This window comes from Stigmatopora argus, chromosome 21 (assembly GCF_051989625.1).
Source record: "Stigmatopora argus isolate UIUO_Sarg chromosome 21, RoL_Sarg_1.0, whole genome shotgun sequence".
Classification (NCBI taxonomy): domain Eukaryota; kingdom Metazoa; phylum Chordata; class Actinopteri; order Syngnathiformes; family Syngnathidae; genus Stigmatopora; species Stigmatopora argus.
The window spans coordinates 4,143,891-4,165,453 of record NC_135407.1 but is presented as its reverse complement, the minus strand read 5'-3'; the positions used below and the strand labels follow the sequence as shown (position 1 = coordinate 4,165,453).

General features: G+C 35.1%; 1 protein-coding gene across 3 annotated transcripts in view; it reads left to right on the top strand.

The window, feature by feature from the left end:
- Positions 1-21,563, top strand: part of LOC144067055 (zinc finger protein 516-like) — a 34,920-nt gene that overhangs the window by 7,537 nt on the left and 5,820 nt on the right. For all 3 annotated transcript variants that reach the window (XM_077590532.1, XM_077590533.1, XM_077590534.1), the window contains 2 exons: positions 4,698-5,992; positions 20,455-21,525. In XM_077590532.1, the coding sequence (XP_077446658.1) occupies positions 4,858-5,992; positions 20,455-21,525 (2,206 nt within the window). In that variant the 5' untranslated portion in view covers positions 4,698-4,857. The remainder of the gene's footprint in view (positions 1-4,697; positions 5,993-20,454; positions 21,526-21,563) is intronic.

Here is a 21,563-nt window from a genome sequence, read left to right as displayed (position 1 = left end):
AATACAAAAATGCCTTTGCATCTCAATTTGGTTCCAAAGTTTATTCATGAAACCCTGCAAAACATCCAGATGGAAAGTGGCGGCGGTGACTCAAGTCGTCGTCTTTTTTGCTTAACCCCGTCGAGGGCCGAGACGAGATTGGATGGGTACGCCGGGGAGTCGGGTTACTATAGCGCCATTCTATTCCCCGGCAGCGGGGCGGTGTAAAAGATGCAGTAGCCTCGACGGGGAAACCTAATCCAAACCCTGCTGCCAGCTGTCATTCTTCTGCTTTGCCGCAAGGCAAAATGGCCGCGCTCGTATCGCCTTACGTCGCCACAATCGTAACCTTGATCTCGCGTACGTATGTTGCCATTGTCACTTCATCAAAGAACACAGCATGTGTTGCGTTCATCACAAAACAGCTGTTAGGCTCAAATGGACGGCGATGGACGTCCAATCCATTTCAACGGAGAGGTCACGCCAGCCCTCCCGTTTTAGATGGAACGGACGACTGTCGCTGTCCACGTCGGCTCATGATAAAAGGTCGAAAAGTCAACAAAAATATTTTTGCCGACGTGGCCGAGTTGAAACGTTCACGGCGAAAAATACCGAAAGAGCCCCGGCGAGAGAAACGGTGGTGGCGAGTAGCCGCTGACCTTGCTGCGATAATCTAATCCCTGTTGAGAGTGCTTTTTTTAGAGAGCAAGCTAATGCCCGCAGATTATACGCCAGTGTCTCCCACAACAGCCAATCCACTCCCAAATAAGAGCGAGGGCCCACAAAGGCAAAAGTTACATTAAAACACCGACCGATATTGGGATCTAAAATTTCAGGTTTCACGGCCAACATTTTGCCCGGCGTTTGACGCGATTCACTTTTAGTCTCGCTCCTTTTGATTTGATGATAAAAGGCGCGAGCTCGGCCGGTGCCGTGAAGAGTAATAATCCCTGTGTATGTTGTGTAACTAACTGCACACTGTGTTGGTTGGTTGGAGGAGGCGGCGAGGAAGGGGGCGGGGGAAAATGTGCGCAAGTTATTTGACTGTGAAGCCGGCGGCTGTCTAATCTTTTAGGTAGATGAAGCTGTTTGCCCACACCAGCTTCATTGTTGCTAAATCGTTCGAGGAACCAACTAAGGACTCATTTGTGGGTCCGCTTAATTGTAAAATGCACAATAATGGTGGTAGCCAATGACCTAGCGATACCAAAGTACTGTATTATATATCCAATTGAGCTATGTGGTTTGAGGAGCAATTTGTGTTGAGTTTTTGTAGAAAAATGTTTCTATAAATTCAATTTATAGGTTCCATTCTTTGGGATAAAGGGAATCTGGGTCTTTCCCCCATTTTTTTCCCTCTAGAGTTGCCTTTTTTAAACTAAAGATTATAAACATTGAGCCACAAATCTTGGTCAAATTTACTCAAACATTTTTTATTCAATATAGTTTAGAGCGATGCTGGTCGTTTACCATTTTTAGGGACAATGAGCAATACAGTTATTGTTAGGTATTTAACCTTTGACCCTTTATAGGTGACTATGGCTTGACATAGGCTTGAAATGTAACAACTGGCTGCAAAAAGACGTTTTCTGTTATTGTGGCCAACTGTGAATTTGACGGATTGTTAAGAGATGAAGATGGAAGCGGCTTTTTATTTACCCAACATTTGTGAGGCACGCATGTGTTGTATTAGATTTGTTTGATGCCGCCTGATGGAAACAGACAGGATTATTGGTGGGAAAACAGTCGATGTGAGGTGCGGCTTAGCGAGTGGGGCTCTGAACACAAGCATAAGGACGGTCACGTGCTAGCGGTCCGGTCAGCGGTAGCTTGGCACAATCTCGCCGCCACCGCTCTTTCACAATATTTCAATGACCTCATCTTCAAAAGGGCTCGACGCGTTAAAGCATCCGCCCCGTTTTACCTGGACGCAAGAAAGTAGGCCTTCGGAAAAAGACCCGTTTGGCAAAAAGCAAACTCGCCGATGATGCTATTTCTAGTCCTTGGCAGGAAATCGCACCCGGACTTTTGGTGCGACACGCACACCGGCCGGCAGTGGCTGGCTTTTTTTTTTATTTTTTTTTTTCTTCCTTCTTTTTTTTCTCTCCTCTCTCATGCAAGAGCTCCCTCGCTCTCTCACACACATGAGAGCGCACGGCGGCCTAACCATAGGGAGTTTGTGCTGAGCTAGTTGTGGGACGTCAGGATGAATCAATGCGAGGACAGCTGACTGGACATGCCTATTCATCTGCCAAAGAAAAGGGAGAGAAAAGGGGCGCGAGGGATTCTAAAAGATACGAGTGGAACTCAAAAAGCAAGCCCCACCCCCCACCCCGAAGCAACATTACTTTACGCACCTCCAAAGGCACGGCCAGCACGAGGTGAAAAGGACACAAACGTACGAGAGGGGCAGAAAAAAAGAGGCTTATATTATCATGCACTGCTGATGCTAAAGAATTTTCCGTTCGAATCCGAAAGGTTTATTAATATCCCATTTGGGAAAAAAAAATAGTGATATTTGGGAAACTAGGTCTAGCAAAAAGCACACTCATGCATTACTTGAAAATAAGAGAAATGATTAAAAATATGTATTTGGCTTAAAATTAGGCAAAAAAATAGTTACAAATAAGCATTTATTTGACAAAATAAGAAATTCTGCATAAACATATTCCAAAAAAATAGACATTGTTATATTATATTAAATAGACAACATTAGAAAACGATTGATGGAAAAGCAAGATTAAAAAATACCAAACATTACAACCTACTTTACAACCCTTACTACAATCAATGTAAGAAAAAATCAAAGATATTGGGAACAAATCTAGAAAGAGTGTCCATATTACATAAAAAAAACCAAGTTAAAATAATGGTAGATTAAAAAAGGCAAAAAATACAGAAACAACAATACTCATTCAACATAGCTAAAGCTAAAAAGGTCATCAATAACGACTAGCCTTAACTAACTGTGATTTTCCTCTCTGACAATGGAACACTTGTTTTGACAAAAAGGACTATTTGGAAACCACCACAACAAAACAAAACAAAAAAATAGTTGAATACGCCCACTTCCAACTAAACAACGCAGTTAATCCTTTGGTCTGGCGAGGTGCCGCGACATTTAAGTCATATTGAGGAGTTTTCCTCTTTGTAGATTGCTTCAACAAAGGCTTCTTAATGCTGCGGCGACGAAGTCCCCCCCAATGTCCCCCCCCCCCCCCCCCCACCACCACCACCACCACCACCGCCGCACACTGATGGCCTGTTTATTCCCATCTGTTGACTTCATCCCCATTGTACCTTAACCCCCTAATTGCCACCCTCCAGTCCTCCCTGCGCATCCTCCCCGCCCCCCTGGCGCAGGACAGCGTGCCACATTACCCGTACGCTAATCTGACGGCGTCTGCCTAGAGAAGAACACCTGCCACGTCCCGAACGAGCCCCTTCCGACGCCAGCCGCGTTCCGGGACAGATGCGAGCGACGCCAAAAGTACACGGAAGAGCTCGGGTCCCAAACTAAAAACAACAAATCACCTTGGTCTCACTCAAGTAGGAACCCGAGGCCGGCCGGGGTCGCCTGTCGTCTTTGGCGTCGACACGCCGGCCCCACTCGAACAATGACCCTCTCGACCCCCCCCTCCCTCCCCGACCCGGGCGGCGGGGGCCCAGACGTGAGGCGATGTGACAGTTTTGGTGCGGGCGACACAATGGCAGGTTTTACTTTTTCCAGCGCCTGTATGGCCAACGTTTTTGCGGCGTATCCGTTCTCGAGCAGAAACAAAAAGTGTCCGTGTGCGTCTGGCGCCGTCACGTGACCGGCCCGCTTTAGAAACGGGCGCCATTGTCTAGGCGAGCACGTGTCTCGGAGCTACTTAAAGCTCACAGACCCTCGTTTTCCCACTTACTATGAAAGGTAGACACGGAGCGGCGATGTCCAACATGCCAACAAACAAGACTGTCATGTCAGCACTTAGCAAATGTGTGTGTGTGTGCGTGCACAGCAACGTTGGGTCATAATGGATTATTGATCGTGAATTAGAGTGTGCTGACCCCGAGGGCCTATCCTCATTGGCCCGGGAATGAATACGTCTCTTCATGCTTGGCCTCACACACTCAATTTGGACAGAGGCCGGCGCTCTAATACATGCAGACAGGCGCCTCTTCACTGGTGAGGGACAAAGGTTATACCAGAGTCGCCTGTAATTGCAAATTGTCCTAAATGGATTGTCAGGAGGCGGCTTTTGCGCAAACCGGTTATGTGACGTGTCCTTAGTGAAACCGAGTAGAAATACGACAAAGAAGTGGCAGGATTTGGGAAGTGATTGTAGGTAGAAAGAGCTGTCGAAATGTATCGGATTATACATTGATTGTGTACATCAATTTCAGTGGAATCTAGCGTTGTTTTATCATGGGGAACAATAGAGAACATCTAAGGAGAGATGGTGTAAAAATGATAATATTGTACGCAAAGACTGTTGTAGAAGAGAAATAGGCAAATCCAAAGAAGAAGGAGTAAATCTTTCTTCTTGGGATTTGTGGGGAAAAACACTCCAATGTTTGAAATTTGCAATGTGTGATTCTGTTTTCTTCTTCTGTGAAGAATCAACAGTTTTTGGTCAGTTGTGTTGACTTTTGTGGTCAAGCGTTTGTGCTAGCACCGCAAACATTCAGTTCTTCCAAATTCACTGATGAACAAATCCTCTCGTCTTATTTTCCAGGTTTGCCCGAGTCAAGAGTCTGCCAAGGATTTCCGAATGGCCGGATGACCCCAAAGCAGTGATGCGTTCCACATTTTTCTACTCTTTTGCCGTCAACCTACCAACTCTCTGAAATCAACCACGTCACCGGAGTCCTCTCCTCCCAATAACCACGTCGTCCATGGAGACCAAAGTGAGCCGGGAAGGAGACGGCGAGATGGAGGAAGACCCCGCTTCGGGCCACACGTGCGGCGTGTGCGGCCGCACTTTCCCCCTCCTCAGCTCGCTGTCCCAGCACATGCGGCGGCACACCCGCGAAAAACCGTACAAGTGCCCCTACTGCGACCACAGGACGGCGCAGAAAGGAACTCTGAAGGCGCACGTCCGAAGCCACAAGCTGGGCCTACTGAGCCTCGACGAGCGGCCCAAAGAAGGGGAGACCCCCGATGTGCCGGAAACGGTCCAAAAGAAAGCCGCCAAGAAAAAAGCCAAGGATCCGGAGGCTGATGCGGGACCGCTCGAGTCGCAGGTGAGGCGTCTCCGCAACGTGCAGGACCACGGCTGCCGCATCTGCGGCCGGCGCTTCCGCCAGGCCTGGTTCCTCCAGAGCCACATGCGCATCCACCGGGCCAAAGCACAGTTGCGGGGCGGCGAGGGCGAGCGGCCGCCCCCCACCGTGAACGGCGTGCCGCAGGACCCGGCCGCCCTGGCCAACGACGAGTGCCTCTACGAGCTCTGCGGCAACTGCGGCCACTTCTTCGACGACTGCGAAAACCTGCGTGCGCACGAGCGCTTCCACAAGCCCGGCCCGAAGGCGGCGCCAGACTCGCGGGCCTCGCCGCCGACCCAGGAGCGCTTTTTGGAAGGCCTCCGCCTGACGCGGACGACGCCGAAAGAGGCCCGGACGGAGCTGGGCCGAAGGATCCCGGAACTGGATCCGCTGTGCAGCTACCAGGCGTGGCAGTTGGCCACCAGGGGGAGACTGGCGGAAGCGGGCGAGAAATGCCTGGGCTGGGAAGAGCGGTTGGCCGACGCCGACGTGGCGTTCGACACGGCCAAAGGAGAATACGTGCCCGTCAAGCCGGAGAAGAAGAGGAAGCCCGTCGACGTGCCCGCCGCCACCGGGGCCAAGAAGAAGAAGGGCGACGGCGGGGACAAAAAGAGTTGCCTGAAAGATCGCATCCTGCTGAACGGACTTGGGCGAGCCTTTTACGAGGCGCTGCAGCACAGGTCCGGCCAAGATGCACGTAGCGGCAGCGGCAACAACAGCACCAACAACAACAGCAGCAGCAGCAGCAGCAATCAAGATCAGAAAGGTAAAATGCACATATAAAACGACCATGTATAGTAAGGCTTTTTTGCCCTAAAAACAACCATGTATAATTAGGCTTTTTTTGCCTTCAAATAAACGACCATGAATAGTAAGGCTTTTTTGCCCTAAAAAACGACCATGTATAAAAAGGCTTTTTTTTGCCTTCAAATAAACGACCATGTAGAGTAAGGCTTTTTTGCCTTAAGAAAATGACCATGTATGGTAAGGCTTTTTTCGTAAAAAACGACATAGTATAGTAAGGCTTTTTTTGTAAAAAACGACATAGTATAGTAAGGTTTTTTTTGTAAAAAACGACATAGTATAGGAATGCTTTTTTCTTAAAAAACGACCATGTATAGTAAGGCTCATTTTAAAATAAAAAGACCATGTATAGTAAGACTTTATTCTTAAAAAACGACATAGTACAGTAAGGCTTTTTCTTAAAAAACGTCATAGTATAGGAAGGCTTTTTTCTTAAAAAACGACAGTGTAGTAAGGCTTTTTTTTCGTTGAAATGACATAGGATTTAACAAAGTTAAATCTAAATGAAATGTGAAGCAGAGTGATGGTCGCTTGATGCTGACCTGGCTCCATCTTGAAGGTGACCACATTTTCAGTTCGAGTCATGATGTTCATGTAGGCTGAGTCGTATACGTGGTCGTTTTATTTTAAAATGAGCCTTACTATACATGGTTGTTTTTTAAGAAAAAAGCCTTTTGATAAAGGTTTTTTTCTTAAAAAACGACATAGTATAGTAAGGCTTTTTTCTTAGAGAACGACATAGTATAGTAAGGCTTTTTTCTTAAAAAACGACATAGTATAGTAAGGCTTTTTCTTAAAAAACGACATAGTATAGTAAGGCTTTTTCTTAAAAAATGACCATGTCAAGTAAGGCTCATTTTAAAATAAAAAGACCATGTATAGTAAGGCATTATTCTTAAAAAACGACATAGTAAGGCTTTTTTTCTTTAAAAATGACATAGTATAGTAAGGCTTTTTAAAATTAAAAAACGACATAGTATAGTAAGGCTTTTTTCTTAAAAAACAACCATGTATAGTAAGGCTCATTTTAAAATAAAAAGACAATGTATAGTAAGGCTTTATTCTTAAAAAACGACATATAGTAAGGCTTTTTTCTTTAAAAACGACATAGTATAGTAAGGCTTTTTTAAAATTAAAAAACGACATAGTATAGTAAAGCTTTTTTCTTAAAAAACGACCATGTATAGTAAGGCTCATTTTGAAATAAAAAGACCATGTATAGTAAGGCTTTATTCTTAAAAACGACATATAGTAAGGCTTTTTTCTTAAAAAACGACATAGTATAGTAAGGCTTTTTTCTTAAAAAAACGACATAGTATAGTAAGGCTTTTTTCTTAAAAAGACCATGTTTAGTAAGGCTTTATTCTTAAAAAACAACCATGTATAGTAAGGCTTTTTTCTTAAAAAATGACATAGTATAGTAAGGCTTTTTTCTTAAAAAAACGACATAGTATAGTAAGGCTTTTTTCGTAAAAAAATGACCATGTATAGTAAGGCTTTTTTCGTAAAAAAATGACCATGTATAGTAAGGCTTTATTCTTAAAAAACAACCATGTATAGTAAGGCTTTTTTCTTAAAAAATGACCATGTATAGTAAGGCTCATTTTGAAATAAAAAGACCATGTATAGTAAGGCTTTATTCTTAAAAACGACATATAGTAAGGCTTTTTTCTTTAAAAAACGACATAGTATAGTAAGGCTTTTTTCTTAAAAAACGACATAGTATAGTAAGGCTTTTTTCTTAAAAAAACGACATAGTATAGTAAGGCTTTTTTCTTAAAAAGACCATGTTTAGTAAGGCTTTATTCTTAAAAAACAACCATGTATAGTAAGGCTTTTTTCTTAAAAAATGACATAGTATAGTAAGGCTTTTTTCTTAAAAAAACGACATAGTATAGTAAGGCTTTTTTCGTACAAAAATGACCATGTATAGTAAGGCTTTTTTCGTAAAAAAATGACCATGTATAGTAAGGCTTTATTCTTAAAAAACAACCATGTATAGTAAGGCTTTTTTCTTAAAAAATGACCATGTATAGTAAGGCTCATTTTGAAATAAAAAGACCATGTATAGTAAGGCTTTATTCTTAAAAACGACATATAGTAAGGCTTTTTTCTTTAAAAAACGACATAGTATAGTAAGGCTTTTTTCTTAAAAAACGACATAGTATAGTAAGGCTTTTTTCTTAAAAAAACGACATAGTATAGTAAGGCTTATTTCTTAAAAAGACCATGTTTAGTAAGGCTTTATTCTTAAAAAACAACCATGTATAGTAAGGCTTTTTTCTTAAAAAATGACATAGTATAGTAAGGCTTTTTTCTTAAAAAACAACCATGTATAGTAAGGCTCATTTTAAAATAAAAAGACAATGTATAGTAAGGCTTTATTCTTAAAAAACGACATATAGTAAGGCTTTATTCTTAAAAACGACATATAGTAAGGCTTTTTTCTTTAAAAAAACGACATAGTATAGTAAGGCTTTTTTCTTAAAAAACGACATAGTATAGTAAGGCTTTTTTCTTAAAAAAACGACATAGTATAGTAAGGCTTTTTTCTTAAAAAGACCATGTTTAGTAAGGCTTTATTCTTAAAAAACAACCATGTATAGTAAGGCTTTTTTCTTAAAAAATGACATAGTATAGTAAGGCTTTTTTCTTAAAAAACAACCATGTATAGTAAGGCTCATTTTAAAATAAAAAGACAATGTATAGTAAGGCTTTATTCTTAAAAAACGACATATAGTAAGGCTTTTTTCTTTAAAAACGACATAGTATAGTAAGGCTTTTTTAAAATTAAAAAACGACATAGTATAGTAAAGCTTTTTTCTTAAAAAACGACCATGTATAGTAAGGCTCATTTTGAAATAAAAAGACCATGTATAGTAAGGCTTTATTCTTAAAAACGACATATAGTAAGGCTTTTTTCTTTAAAAAACGACATAGTATAGTAAGGCTTTTTTCTTAAAAAACGACATAGTATAGTAAGGCTTTTTTCTTAAAAAAACGACATAGTATAGTAAGGCTTTTTTCTTAAAAAGACCATGTTTAGTAAGGCTTTATTCTTAAAAAACAACCATGTATAGTAAGGCTTTTTTCTTAAAAAATGACATAGTATAGTAAGGCTTTTTTCTTAAAAAACAACCATGTATAGTAAGGCTCATTTTAAAATAAAAAGACAATGTATAGTAAGGCTTTATTCTTAAAAAACGACATATAGTAAGGCTTTTTTCTTTAAAAACGACATAGTATAGTAAGGCTTTTTTAAAATTAAAAAACGACATAGTATAGTAAAGCTTTTTTCTTAAAAAACGACCATGTATAGTAAGGCTCATTTTGAAATAAAAAGACCATGTATAGTAAGGCTTTATTCTTAAAAACGACATATAGTAAGGCTTTTTTCTTAAAAAACGACATAGTATAGTAAGGCTTTTTTCTTAAAAAAACGACATAGTATAGTAAGGCTTTTTTCTTAAAAAGACCATGTTTAGTAAGGCTTTATTCTTAAAAAACAACCATGTATAGTAAGGCTTTTTTCTTAAAAAATGACATAGTATAGTAAGGCTTTTTTCTTAAAAAAACGACATAGTATAGTAAGGCTTTTTTCGTAAAAAAATGACCATGTATAGTAAGGCTTTTTTCGTAAAAAAATGACCATGTATAGTAAGGCTTTATTCTTAAAAAACAACCATGTATAGTAAGGCTTTTTTCTTAAAAAATGACCATGTATAGTAAGGCTCATTTTGAAATAAAAAGACCATGTATAGTAAGGCTTTATTCTTAAAAACGACATATAGTAAGGCTTTTTTCTTTAAAAAACGACATAGTATAGTAAGGCTTTTTTCTTAAAAAACGACATAGTATAGTAAGGCTTTTTTCTTAAAAAAACGACATAGTATAGTAAGGCTTTTTTCTTAAAAAGACCATGTTTAGTAAGGCTTTATTCTTAAAAAACAACCATGTATAGTAAGGCTTTTTTCTTAAAAAATGACATAGTATAGTAAGGCTTTTTTCTTAAAAAAACGACATAGTATAGTAAGGCTTTTTTCGTACAAAAATGACCATGTATAGTAAGGCTTTTTTCGTAAAAAAATGACCATGTATAGTAAGGCTTTATTCTTAAAAAACAACCATGTATAGTAAGGCTTTTTTCTTAAAAAATGACCATGTATAGTAAGGCTCATTTTGAAATAAAAAGACCATGTATAGTAAGGCTTTATTCTTAAAAACGACATATAGTAAGGCTTTTTTCTTTAAAAAACGACATAGTATAGTAAGGCTTTTTTCTTAAAAAACGACATAGTATAGTAAGGCTTTTTTCTTAAAAAAACGACATAGTATAGTAAGGCTTATTTCTTAAAAAGACCATGTTTAGTAAGGCTTTATTCTTAAAAAACAACCATGTATAGTAAGGCTTTTTTCTTAAAAAATGACATAGTATAGTAAGGCTTTTTTCTTAAAAAACAACCATGTATAGTAAGGCTCATTTTAAAATAAAAAGACAATGTATAGTAAGGCTTTATTCTTAAAAAACGACATATAGTAAGGCTTTATTCTTAAAAACGACATATAGTAAGGCTTTTTTCTTTAAAAAAACGACATAGTATAGTAAGGCTTTTTTCTTAAAAAACGACATAGTATAGTAAGGCTTTTTTCTTAAAAAAACGACATAGTATAGTAAGGCTTTTTTCTTAAAAAGACCATGTTTAGTAAGGCTTTATTCTTAAAAAACAACCATGTATAGTAAGGCTTTTTTCTTAAAAAATGACATAGTATAGTAAGGCTTTTTTCTTAAAAAACAACCATGTATAGTAAGGCTCATTTTAAAATAAAAAGACAATGTATAGTAAGGCTTTATTCTTAAAAAACGACATATAGTAAGGCTTTTTTCTTTAAAAACGACATAGTATAGTAAGGCTTTTTTAAAATTAAAAAACGACATAGTATAGTAAAGCTTTTTTCTTAAAAAACGACCATGTATAGTAAGGCTCATTTTGAAATAAAAAGACCATGTATAGTAAGGCTTTATTCTTAAAAACGACATATAGTAAGGCTTTTTTCTTTAAAAAACGACATAGTATAGTAAGGCTTTTTTCTTAAAAAACGACATAGTATAGTAAGGCTTTTTTCTTAAAAAAACGACATAGTATAGTAAGGCTTTTTTCTTAAAAAGACCATGTTTAGTAAGGCTTTATTCTTAAAAAACAACCATGTATAGTAAGGCTTTTTTCTTAAAAAATGACATAGTATAGTAAGGCTTTTTTCTTAAAAAACAACCATGTATAGTAAGGCTCATTTTAAAATAAAAAGACAATGTATAGTAAGGCTTTATTCTTAAAAAACGACATATAGTAAGGCTTTTTTCTTTAAAAACGACATAGTATAGTAAGGCTTTTTTAAAATTAAAAAACGACATAGTATAGTAAAGCTTTTTTCTTAAAAAACGACCATGTATAGTAAGGCTCATTTTGAAATAAAAAGACCATGTATAGTAAGGCTTTATTCTTAAAAACGACATATAGTAAGGCTTTTTTCTTTAAAAAACGACATAGTATAGTAAGGCTTTTTTCTTAAAAAACGACATAGTATAGTAAGGCTTTTTTCTTAAAAAAACGACATAGTATAGTAAGGCTTTTTTCTTAAAAAGACCATGTTTAGTAAGGCTTTATTCTTAAAAAACAACCATGTATAGTAAGGCTTTTTTCTTAAAAAATGACATAGTATAGTAAGGCTTTTTTCTTAAAAAAACGACATAGTATAGTAAGGCTTTTTTCGTAAAAAAATGACCATGTATAGTAAGGCTTTTTTCGTAAAAAAATGACCATGTATAGTAAGGCTTTATTCTTAAAAAACAACCATGTATAGTAAGGCTTTTTTCTTAAAAAATGACCATGTATAGTAAGGCTCATTTTGAAATAAAAAGACCATGTATAGTAAGGCTTTATTCTTAAAAACGACATATAGTAAGGCTTTTTTCTTTAAAAAACGACATAGTATAGTAAGGCTTTTTTCTTAAAAAACGACATAGTATAGTAAGGCTTTTTTCTTAAAAAAACGACATAGTATAGTAAGGCTTTTTTCTTAAAAAGACCATGTTTAGTAAGGCTTTATTCTTAAAAAACAACCATGTATAGTAAGGCTTTTTTCTTAAAAAATGACATAGTATAGTAAGGCTTTTTTCTTAAAAAAACGACATAGTATAGTAAGGCTTTTTTCGTAAAAAAATGACCATGTATAGTAAGGCTTTTTTCGTAAAAAAATGACCATGTATAGTAAGGCTTTATTCTTAAAAAACAACCATGTATAGTAAGGCTTTTTTCTTAAAAAATGACCATGTATAGTAAGGCTCATTTTGAAATAAAAAGACCATGTATAGTAAGGCTTTATTCTTAAAAACGACATATAGTAAGGCTTTTTTCTTTAAAAAACGACATAGTATGGTAAGGCTTTTTTCTTAAAAAACGACATAGTATAGTAAGGCTTTTTTCTTAAAAAAACGACATAGTATAGTAAGGCTTTTTTCTTAAAAAGACCATGTTTAGTAAGGCTTTATTCTTAAAAAACAACCATGTATAGTAAGGCTTTTTTCTTAAAAAATGACAGTATAGTAAGGCTTTTTTCTTAAAAAACAACCATGTATAGTAAGGCTCATTTTAAAATAAAAAGACAATGTATAGTAAGGCTTTATTCTTAAAAAACGACATATAGTAAGGCTTTTTTCTTTAAAAACGACATAGTATAGTAAGGCTTTTTTAAAATTAAAAAACGACATAGTATAGTAAAGCTTTTTTCTTAAAAAACGACCATGTATAGTAAGGCTCATTTTGAAATAAAAAGACCATGTATAGTAAGGCTTTATTCTTAAAAACGACATATAGTAAGGCTTTTTTCTTTAAAAAACGACATAGTATAGTAAGGCTTTTTTCTTAAAAAACGACATAGTATAGTAAGGCTTTTTTCTTAAAAAAACGACATAGTATAGTAAGGCTTTTTTCTTAAAAAGACCATGTTTAGTAAGGCTTTATTCTTAAAAAACAACCATGTATAGTAAGGCTTTTTTCTTAAAAAATGACATAGTATAGTAAGGCTTTTTTCTTAAAAAAACGACATAGTATAGTAAGGCTTTTTTCGTAAAAAAATGACCATGTATAGTAAGGCTTTTTTCGTAAAAAAATGACCATGTATAGTAAGGCTTTATTCTTAAAAAACAACCATGTATAGTAAGGCTTTTTTCTTAAAAAATGACCATGTATAGTAAGGCTCATTTTGAAATAAAAAGACCATGTATAGTAAGGCTTTATTCTTAAAAACGACATATAGTAAGGCTTTTTTCTTTAAAAAACGACATAGTATAGTAAGGCTTTTTTCTTAAAAAAACGACATAGTATAGTAAGGCTTTTTTCTTAAAAAGACCATGTTTAGTAAGGCTTTATTCTTAAAAAACAACCATGTATAGTAAGGCTTTTTTCTTAAAAAATGACATAGTATAGTAAGGCTTTTTTCTTAAAAAACAACCATGTATAGTAAGGCTCATTTTAAAATAAAAAGACAATGTATAGTAAGGCTTTATTCTTAAAAAACGACATATAGTAAGGCTTTTTTCTTTAAAAACGACATAGTATAGTAAGGCTTTTTTAAAATTAAAAAACGACATAGTATAGTAAAGCTTTTTTCTTAAAAAACGACCATGTATAGTAAGGCTCATTTTGAAATAAAAAGACCATGTATAGTAAGGCTTTATTCTTAAAAACGACATATAGTAAGGCTTTTTTCTTAAAAAACGACATAGTATAGTAAGGCTTTTTTCTTAAAAAAACGACATAGTATAGTAAGGCTTTTTTCTTAAAAAGACCATGTTTAGTAAGGCTTTATTCTTAAAAAACAACCATGTATAGTAAGGCTTTTTTCTTAAAAAATGACATAGTATAGTAAGGCTTTTTTCTTAAAAAAACGACATAGTATAGTAAGGCTTTTTTCGTAAAAAAATGACCATGTATAGTAAGGCTTTTTTCGTAAAAAAATGACCATGTATAGTAAGGCTTTATTCTTAAAAAACAACCATGTATAGTAAGGCTTTTTTCTTAAAAAATGACCATGTATAGTAAGGCTCATTTTGAAATAAAAAGACCATGTATAGTAAGGCTTTATTCTTAAAAACGACATATAGTAAGGCTTTTTTCTTTAAAAAACGACATAGTATAGTAAGGCTTTTTTCTTAAAAAACGACATAGTATAGTAAGGCTTTTTTCTTAAAAAAACGACATAGTATAGTAAGGCTTTTTTCTTAAAAAGACCATGTTTAGTAAGGCTTTATTCTTAAAAAACAACCATGTATAGTAAGGCTTTTTTCTTAAAAAATGACATAGTATAGTAAGGCTTTTTTCTTAAAAAAACGACATAGTATAGTAAGGCTTTTTTCGTACAAAAATGACCATGTATAGTAAGGCTTTTTTCGTAAAAAAATGACCATGTATAGTAAGGCTTTATTCTTAAAAAACAACCATGTATAGTAAGGCTTTTTTCTTAAAAAATGACCATGTATAGTAAGGCTCATTTTGAAATAAAAAGACCATGTATAGTAAGGCTTTATTCTTAAAAACGACATATAGTAAGGCTTTTTTCTTTAAAAAACGACATAGTATAGTAAGGCTTTTTTCTTAAAAAACGACATAGTATAGTAAGGCTTTTTTCTTAAAAAAACGACATAGTATAGTAAGGCTTTTTTCTTAAAAAGACCATGTTTAGTAAGGCTTTATTCTTAAAAAACAACCATGTATAGTAAGGCTTTTTTCTTAAAAAATGACATAGTATAGTAAGGCTTTTTTCTTAAAAAAACGACATAGTATAGTAAGGCTTTTTTCGTACAAAAATGACCATGTATAGTAAGGCTTTTTTCGTAAAAAAATGACCATGTATAGTAAGGCTTTATTCTTAAAAAACAACCATGTATAGTAAGGCTTTTTTCTTAAAAAATGACCATGTATAGTAAGGCTCATTTTGAAATAAAAAGACCATGTATAGTAAGGCTTTATTCTTAAAAACGACATATAGTAAGGCTTTTTTCTTTAAAAAACGACATAGTATAGTAAGGCTTTTTTCTTAAAAAACGACATAGTATAGTAAGGCTTTTTTCTTAAAAAAACGACATAGTATAGTAAGGCTTATTTCTTAAAAAGACCATGTTTAGTAAGGCTTTATTCTTAAAAAACAACCATGTATAGTAAGGCTTTTTTCTTAAAAAATGACATAGTATAGTAAGGCTTTTTTCTTAAAAAACAACCATGTATAGTAAGGCTCATTTTAAAATAAAAAGACAATGTATAGTAAGGCTTTATTCTTAAAAAACGACATATAGTAAGGCTTTATTCTTAAAAACGACATATAGTAAGGCTTTTTTCTTTAAAAAACGACATAGTATAGTAAGGCTTTTTTCTTAAAAAACGACATAGTATAGTAAGGCTTTTTTCTTAAAAAAACGACATAGTATAGTAAGGCTTTTTTCTTAAAAAGACCATGTTTAGTAAGGCTTTATTCTTAAAAAACAACCATGTATAGTAAGGCTTTTTTCTTAAAAAATGACATAGTATAGTAAGGCTTTTTTCTTAAAAAACAACCATGTATAGTAAGGCTCATTTTAAAATAAAAAGACAATGTATAGTAAGGCTTTATTCTTAAAAAACGACATATAGTAAGGCTTTTTTCTTTAAAAACGACATAGTATAGTAAGGCTTTTTTAAAATTAAAAAACGACATAGTATAGTAAAGCTTTTTTCTTAAAAAACGACCATGTATAGTAAGGCTCATTTTGAAATAAAAAGACCATGTATAGTAAGGCTTTATTCTTAAAAACGACATATAGTAAGGCTTTTTTCTTTAAAAAACGACATAGTATAGTAAGGCTTTTTTCTTAAAAAACGACATAGTATAGTAAGGCTTTTTTCTTAAAAAACGACATAGTATAGTAAGGCTTTTTTCTTAAAAAGACCATGTTTAGTAAGGCTTTATTCTTAAAAAACAACCATGTATAGTAAGGCTTTTTTCTTAAAAAATGACATAGTATAGTAAGGCTTTTTTCTTAAAAAAACGACATAGTATAGTAAGGCTTTTTTCGTAAAAAAATGACCATGTATAGTAAGGCTTTTTTCGTAAAAAAATGACCATGTATAGTAAGGCTTTATTCTTAAAAAACAACCATGTATAGTAAGGCTTTTTTCTTAAAAAATGACCATGTATAGTAAGGCTCATTTTGAAATAAAAAGACCATGTATAGTAAGGCTTTATTCTTAAAAACGACATATAGTAAGGCTTTTTTCTTTAAAAAACGACATAGTATAGTAAGGCTTTTTTCTTAAAAAACGACATAGTATAGTAAGGCTTTTTTCTTAAAAAACGACATAGTATAGTAAGGCTTTTTTCTTAAAAAGACCATGTTTAGTAAGGCTTTATTCTTAAAAAACAACCATGTATAGTAAGGCTTTTTTCTTAAAAAATGACATAGTATAGTAAGGCTTTTTTCTTAAAAAAACGACATAGTATAGTAAGGCTTTTTTCGTAAAAAAATGACCATGTATAGTAAGGCTTTTTTCGTAAAAAAATGACCATGTATAGTAAGGCTTTATTCTTAAAAAACAACCATGTATAGTAAGGCTTTTTTCTTAAAAAATGACCATGTATAGTAAGGCTCATTTTGAAATAAAAAGACCATGTATAGTAAGGCTTTATTCTTAAAAACGACATATAGTAAGGCTTTTTTCTTTAAAAAACGACATAGTATAGTAAGGCTTTTTTCTTAAAAAACGACATAGTATAGTAAGGCTTTTTTCTTAAAAAAACGACATAGTATAGTAAGGCTTTTTTCTTAAAAAGACCATGTTTAGTAAGGCTTTATTCTTAAAAAACAACCATGTATAGTAAGGCTTTTTTCTTAAAAAATGACATAGTATAGTAAGGCTTTTTTCTTAAAAAAACGACATAGTATAGTAAGGCTTTTTTCGTAAAAAAATGACCATGTATAGTAAGGCTTTTTTCGTAAAAAAATGACCATGTATAGTAAGGCTTTATTCTTAAAAAACAACCATGTATAGTAAGGCTTTTTTCTTAAAAAATGACCATGTATAGTAAGGCTCATTTTGAAATAAAAAGACCATGTATAGTAAGGCTTTATTCTTAAAAACGACATATAGTAAGGCTTTTTTCTTTAAAAAACGACATAGTATGGTAAGGCTTTTTTCTTAAAAAACGACATAGTATAGTAAGGCTTTTTTCTTAAAAAAACGACATAGTATAGTAAGGCTTTTTTCTTAAAAAGACCATGTTTAGTAAGGCTTTATTCTTAAAAAACAACCATGTATAGTAAGGCTTTTTTCTTAAAAAATGACATAGTATAGTAAGGCTTTTTTCTTAAAAAACAACCATGTATAGTAAGGCTCATTTTAAAATAAAAAGACAATGTATAGTAAGGCTTTATTCTTAAAAAACGACATATAGTAAGGCTTTTTTCTTTAAAAACGACATAGTATAGTAAGGCTTTTTTAAAATTAAAAAACGACATAGTATAGTAAAGCTTTTTTCTTAAAAAACGACCATGTATAGTAAGGCTCATTTTGAAATAAAAAGACCATGTATAGTAAGGCTTTATTCTTAAAAACGACATATAGTAAGGCTTTTTTCTTTAAAAAACGACATAGTATAGTAAGGCTTTTTTCTTAAAAAACGACATAGTATAGTAAGGCTTTTTTCTTAAAAAAACGACATAGTATAGTAAGGCTTTTTTCTTAAAAAGACCATGTTTAGTAAGGCTTTATTCTTAAAAAACAACCATGTATAGTAAGGCTTTTTTCTTAAAAAATGACATAGTATAGTAAGGCTTTTTTCTTAAAAAAACGACATAGTATAGTAAGGCTTTTTTCGTAAAAAAATGACCATGTATAGTAAGGCTTTTTTCGTAAAAAAATGACCATGTATAGTAAGGCTTTATTCTTAAAAAACAACCATGTATAGTAAGGCTTTTTTCTTAAAAAATGACCATGTATAGTAAGGCTCATTTTGAAATAAAAAGACCATGTATAGTAAGGCTTTATTCTTAAAAACGACATATAGTAAGGCTTTTTTCTTTAAAAAACGACATAGTATGGTAAGGCTTTTTTCTTAAAAAACGACATAGTATAGTAAGGCTTTTTTCTTAAAAAAACGACATAGTATAGTAAGGCTTTTTTCTTAAAAAGACCATGTTTAGTAAGGCTTTATTCTTAAAAAACAACCATGTATAGTAAGGCTTTTTTCTTAAAAAATGACATAGTATAGTAAGGCTTTTTTCTTAAAAAACAACCATGTATAGTAAGGCTCATTTTAAAATAAAAAGACAATGTATAGTAAGGCTTTATTCTTAAAAAACGACATATAGTAAGGCTTTTTTCTTTAAAAACGACATAGTATAGTAAGGCTTTTTTAAAATTAAAAAACGACATAGTATAGTAAAGCTTTTTTCTTAAAAAACGACCATGTATAGTAAGGCTCATTTTGAAATAAAAAGACCATGTATAGTAAGGCTTTATTCTTAAAAACGACATATAGTAAGGCTTTTTTCTTTAAAAAACGACATAGTATAGTAAGGCTTTTTTCTTAAAAAACGACATAGTATAGTAAGGCTTTTTTCTTAAAAAAACGACATAGTATAGTAAGGCTTTTTTCTTAAAAAGACCATGTTTAGTAAGGCTTTATTCTTAAAAAACAACCATGTATAGTAAGGCTTTTTTCTTAAAAAATGACATAGTATAGTAAGGCTTTTTTCTTAAAAAAACGACATAGTATAGTAAGGCTTTTTTCGTAAAAAAATGACCATGTATAGTAAGGCTTTTTTCGTAAAAAAATGACCATGTATAGTAAGGCTTTATTCTTAAAAAACAACCATGTATAGTAAGGCTTTTTTCTTAAAAAATGACCATGTATAGTAAGGCTCATTTTGAAATAAAAAGACCATGTATAGTAAGGCTTTATTCTTAAAAACGACATATAGTAAGGCTTTTTTCTTTAAAAAACGACATAGTATAGTAAGGCTTTTTTCTTAAAAAACGACATAGTATAGTAAGGCTTTTTTCTTAAAAAAACGACATAGTATAGTAAGGCTTTTTTCTTAAAAAGACCATGTTTAGTAAGGCTTTATTCTTAAAAAACAACCATGTATAGTAAGGCTTTTTTCTTAAAAAATGACATAGTATAGTAAGGCTTTTTTCTTAAAAAAACGACATAGTATAGTAAGGCTTTTTTCGTAAAAAAATGACCATGTATAGTAAGGCTTTATTCTTAAAAAACAACCATGTATAGTAAGGCTTTTTTCTTAAAAAATGACCATGTATAGTAAGGCTTTATTCTTAAAAAACAACCATGTATAGTAAGGCTTTTTTCTTAAAAAATGACCATGTATAGTAAGGCTTTTTTCGTAAAAAAATGACCATGTATAGTAAAGCTTTTTTTCCATAAAAAATGACCATGTATATTGTATAGTAAGGCTTTTTTCTTAAAAACGTCATAGTATAGTAAGGCTTTTTTCTTTAAAAAGCGACATAGTATAGTAGGCTTTTTTCTTAAAAAATGACCATGTATAGTAAGGCTCATTTTAAAATAAAAAGACCATGTATAGTAAGGATTTATTCGTAAAAACGAGCATGTTTTGTAAGGCTTTATTCTTTAAAAATTACCATGTATAGTAAGGCTTTATTCTTAAAAAACTACATAGTACAGTGAGGCTATTTTCTTAAAAAAACGACATAGTATAGTAAGGTTTTTTTGTAAAAAAAACGACATAGTATAGTAAGGCTTTTTTCTTAAAAAACGACCATGTAAAGTAGCTTATTTTAAAATAAAAAGACCATGTATAGTAAGCTTTTTCTTAAAAAAATGACCATAGTAAGCTTTTTCTTTAAAAAATGACCATGTATAGTAAGGCTTTTTTTCTCTCGTAAAAAACGACATAGTATAGTAAGGACTTTTTGCCTTAAAAAAACGGCCATGTATAGTAAGGCTTTATATTTAAAAAAAAAATGACCATGTTTAGTAAGGCTTTTTTGCCTTAAAAATATATTTTTGATTTGAAAACTATAATATAAAATGTAACACCAATATTTGATCCAGCCATACAGTGCGCATCCTCCAAATTTAAGGAAAAACAAACATAATTCAACAAAATTGCTTTCTAAAGAGTTAAAAAAAAAACACAAAACATCGAAAGCCTCACTATAAATAAACAAACATCAGGCAAACATGCCATATTTCATTGTGTTGCGAGAGCCCTCTCTTGTGGAACAGAGTGGGTCTGCAGGAAACCTTTATGGCAGGGAGTGTACATTGGAAAACAATGATGTCAAATGTTTTTTGTACTCATTTGAATGATGGAAAATAGCTGATACGATTGCTCCTCAAATGTTCCCACAGATGAAAAGCCCTTACTGTGCCAGCACTGCGACTTCCACACGTCGGACCCGTCTCTCCTCAGCTCTCACATGCAGGCGCGCCACCGGGACGTCAAACCCACCGTGGCCTCGGACAAAGCGTCCGGCCAAAACGACTCGGCGGCCTCCAGGTACGTGGACTACCTCCGCAAAAGGAGCGCCCAGCTCTGCCAGCCATATTGGAACCCCTTCCCCGGCTTACCCGGTGAGCTCAACGTCAAGATGGAGAAGTGCGCCGAGGCCAGCGATCTGGGGAGTCTTCTCAACCTGTCGACACCGGCTGACAACAAAAGACGGGATTCGGTCCAAAAAGAAGGCCCGCCGAGACATCGCTGCCCGTATTGTTCCCACGCCACCCGCTACCCCGAAGTGCTGTGGATCCATCAGCGAGTGTTGCACCGAGTGGGCAGCGGCAGCTCCGCCGCCCCCAAGTGGGCGCCTTGCTCCAACGGCGCACGGGGTCCGAAGACGTCCCGCTGGAGGCGCACGGGAGCGCCGCCGTTCCTGGAAGGGAAAGACTGCCCGGCGTTGCCCGCGCCCCGAAGTCAGCGAACCCAACCGCCGGCCGCCACCGATGCCAACCGTACGCCGGCCAGGAGCCAATCCAGCGCCAAGTCCAAGGACGCCAAAGCGCCGGATTCCCGCGGCAGGGTGAAGTCAGAGCAGAAGCGCACGTCGGAAAGCGGCGGCGGCGGCAAAGCCAGCTCGTCCGCCAAGAGCGTGTCCGTTCGCACCGCGGAAGAGGGCCACTTTCCAAAGGAGGGTCTCGGTTTTATGTTGAGTCACGGCGCGGCCTCGTCCGACTCAATTCCACGGCACCCTCAAAGGCTCCCTTCTCCCAGTCCCAAGGGGGCCGACCTCTGGGCCACCATGAGCATGTGGGGCCACCGCGCCTACTTGGACCCGCTCCTGTACTCTCAGGCAAAGAGCAACGTGGCGGCGGACCCCCCTGCGGACTTTGACGTGGTGAGCCTCCTGAAGGGCTACAATCCGCACGAACTGGCCGCTCTCTATCAGCACTGGGGCTTTGTGGACCCCAGACTGGACCCGCAGGGTAAGATAAAGCACTCCCAATCCTACTCAACATGACAC